At 55.8% G+C, this 3,050-nt stretch overlaps 1 protein-coding gene across 5 annotated transcripts in view; it reads right to left on the reverse strand.

The window, feature by feature from the left end:
• Positions 1 to 891: 891 nt before the first annotated feature.
• ERGIC1 (endoplasmic reticulum-golgi intermediate compartment 1) overlaps positions 892 to 3,050 on the reverse strand; it is a 102,355-nt gene continuing 100,196 nt past the window's right edge. For all 5 annotated transcript variants that reach the window (XM_006158906.2, XM_014591742.1, XM_006158907.2 and 2 more), the window contains exon 10: positions 892 to 2,791. In XM_006158906.2, coding sequence (XP_006158968.1) covers positions 2,684 to 2,791 — 108 coding nt within the window. In that variant the 3' untranslated portion in view covers positions 892 to 2,683. The remainder of the gene's footprint in view (positions 2,792 to 3,050) is intronic.

Genomic DNA, 3,050 nt, shown 5'->3' on the forward strand with positions numbered 1-3,050 from the left:
GCCCCTAGCCTAAGTGGGTTAAGGAAGCCAGACCCCACACGGCCAGCTGTGGTTTGGATCCTAGCTCTGGTGGCCTGAAAACACATGTGCGTGTTGTGTGCATGCATGCCCCAAATTCGACAGGACAGAGAGGGGCTGCGGTGTGACCACACCCACTGGGGGTGCTTCCTGCCTCTCCCTCTCCCTCTCTCCTGTGAGTGCACACACCCTTTGGCAAGTAAAAGAGAAAGTGCAGTCCAGTGGGGACATTTTGGAAGCCCATGCATGTTTTCTCATAACACACGCTGATCTCATTCCGGCGAGGTATCTGCACGCCTGACGGATTCCACACCCGCCATGGCCCTGTGAGGCAGCTTTATTTTATTTTATTTTATTTTATTTTATTTTGGAGAAGTTTTTGCTATAGGGCACATGTGCTCGCCAGAAAGACAGAGACAGAGAGGCAGAAAGCGAGGAATCACCCCTCAGGGGGAATAGCCACACCACGATCTCTTCTCCTCCATTCTCCTCTCAGGATCTTGGGCACACACGCACACATGTGCCCGGCGTGAGTTTGAGCCACCGGGTCCGGGACTTGAACCGCGGTCAACTACATGGGAGTTCAGCGACATAGCCATTACACTAACTGCTGGTCCCAAGGCGGCTTTATTAACCACACCTGGTCTCACACGAGGAAACCGACGTACTGAGAGGTCGAGGGCCTGCACGGACGCTGCACAGCCAGACAGGGACAGAGCCGGGAACGTTCTGCAGGGATGAGGCTTCGTCTAAGGGGTCATGACTGATCATCCTTGTGCTTTCTTGTCACCATGTCCAGCTTCTACCCTGTAGAATCAAGCTCCACTCTGACAGTTCCCAGCGGCCACCAAGGTGCAAAGACTCACACTGCAATGCGTCTGAAAATCAGCCTTTAATCATCTATTTAAACCCAGGGTGGGGAAGAATGAGAACATTTTTTTCCCTTGAGGTTTTTGTTATAACAGGTCAGAGGTGTCTCTTCCATAGGAAACTGACATCCTCCATGTTCTCAGAGGTTTTTTTTTTTTCTTTCTTTTCTTAAAAAATTCATAAAAGTGGAATTTCAACTCTTGTGCATGCCACACATTTCTCACCCCAACCCACCCTGTCCCCAAACTACAGGCTCACCAAAGAGACTCCTTTATGTAACCAGGGAACAGAATATATATATATATTAAAAAAAGCAAAAACAAGATCTATCCAAGTGGCCGCAGATACCAGAAATAACCAGAGATGGTTTGCACGCACAGCAGTCAACTCGGAGGCAAACGGGAGAGCTTTTCTAATCGGAATTCAGAGCCAAAAATTACAAATGGCAGAGACTTGAGCTATCCATACAGATCATTTTAAAAAGCCTTCCCTGGACACGCCTTCACTGCGAGAGCGCGAGTATGCAAGCCATCTCGATAGACGTGGAGAGCAGGTGGCTCTCCAGGCCATGAGGCCACGAGGGCGTAGCTGTAATTCCCTGGGTGGAATCCGTGCCTGGAACGTTGTCCCTCCCTTTCAGGACAAAAGGAGAAGGTTGAGGGGGAACAGCAGGACAGGGGCCACTTCGGGAGCACGTGGGGGGACACGAGAGCCACTCCAGGGCCAGGAATGTGTTGGTGGGAAAGCTAGCTTGGCGCAAGCTGGCTACACCTGCGTACTGAGGGGTCCAAGTGCCCTGTGTCCCTGGGAGCCCCAAAGGTGGAGCTGCAAAGGTGACAGGAGAGCTGGGCCGCAGGGCTTCCCCACCTAAGGCCCTGGGACCAACGGCAGCTGCCGGGGAGAAGCAGAGACAGGTTGTTTTCAGGATGCAGGAAAGGACACTTCCCCCTGCCTGGGTCTAAGTGCACAAACCATGCCCGTCTGGTTCTCGAAGGTGGCTTCCCAGTCACAAACCACGACCTTGTGGACCCCAGCAGAACAGAGGGGGCCTTGGCAGTGGGAACTGCCCAGGAGACGCTGCTGTCACAGAGCACAGGGGCCGAGGCACATTGGTGGGGCGTTCAGAGGAACACGAATGGAGGGGGACTGTGACCCGCCTGGGCAGGTCTGGGCCTCTGCTGCCGCGGCCGCACGCTGGGCATCTGCTTCTTGGAAGGACAAGGAAGGGCTGGGTAAGAGACCTGGGCCTGGGCTCCAGGTAGGGCCGGGGTGGGGTGGGTGGGCGAAGTGAGGGTTCCATCCATAGAGCAGACGTCAGGGGCTGGCCTGGGAAGTACCCTCCTTCTGCAAGGTGCAGGCAGGAGAGCCTTGGGCAGCCTGGCTCCAAAGCTGAGAGCCCAGGTCTACACCTTGGGGCAGGTGGGCTCCCGGGACAAAAACAAATGACTGGTGTGTCCACGTGGTGGGGGCTACGAGATTGTCATAGATGGGCCCAGAGCTGGTCGGTGGGGATTCTGGGCTGTTCCCTAACAGGGAAAGAAATACAGCTCCCTGCCATGAGGAATCCCCAACATCCTGGACCACCACCGCCAATCTGACTGGTCTTGGGCCCCCCCAGGGCAAGGGCTACGGTAACTCCGGGCAGTGTAATTTGTCTAAAACATGGGGAAGAGGTAGCTGCGAAACCGTGAGCCACCCCTTGCTTCCCCCCACCTTCCACACACACTTGGATCACAGCCGGGTCCTGGGCTGGGACGGCGGGAGGAGCCGGGCGCCGCGGGCAGGGCACAGGGCGTCAGTGCATCTTGCCCAGCTGGACCTTCTTCCAGGCCTCCGAGGCTGTGAAGATGCAGGAGTCCAGGATGCCAGCGACAGTGAAGGTCCCGCCGATGATGGCGCAGATCTGGGAGGACGGGAGGGATCAGAAGTCAGTGCTGGGGGAAGGCTCAATGGCGAGGCCTGCACCAGTGCGCCACCATGTGGCCATCAATGCAGCCTGCACACACTCAGGCCTCAAAGAAACCACTGGTGAGGGAATGAATTTGTTTTGCTATGGGGCGCATGTGCTTATGGTGTGTTGTGGGGAGGAGGAAGTGAGAGAGCACCCCCTAGGGAGGTGGAGGGTGGCTACGCTGCAATCCCTTCACCTCCATTCTCCTCTC

This window comes from Tupaia chinensis, unplaced genomic scaffold, assembly GCF_000334495.1.
Source record: "Tupaia chinensis unplaced genomic scaffold, TupChi_1.0 Scaffold000612_1, whole genome shotgun sequence".
Taxonomy (NCBI): Eukaryota; Metazoa; Chordata; class Mammalia; order Scandentia; family Tupaiidae; genus Tupaia; species Tupaia belangeri.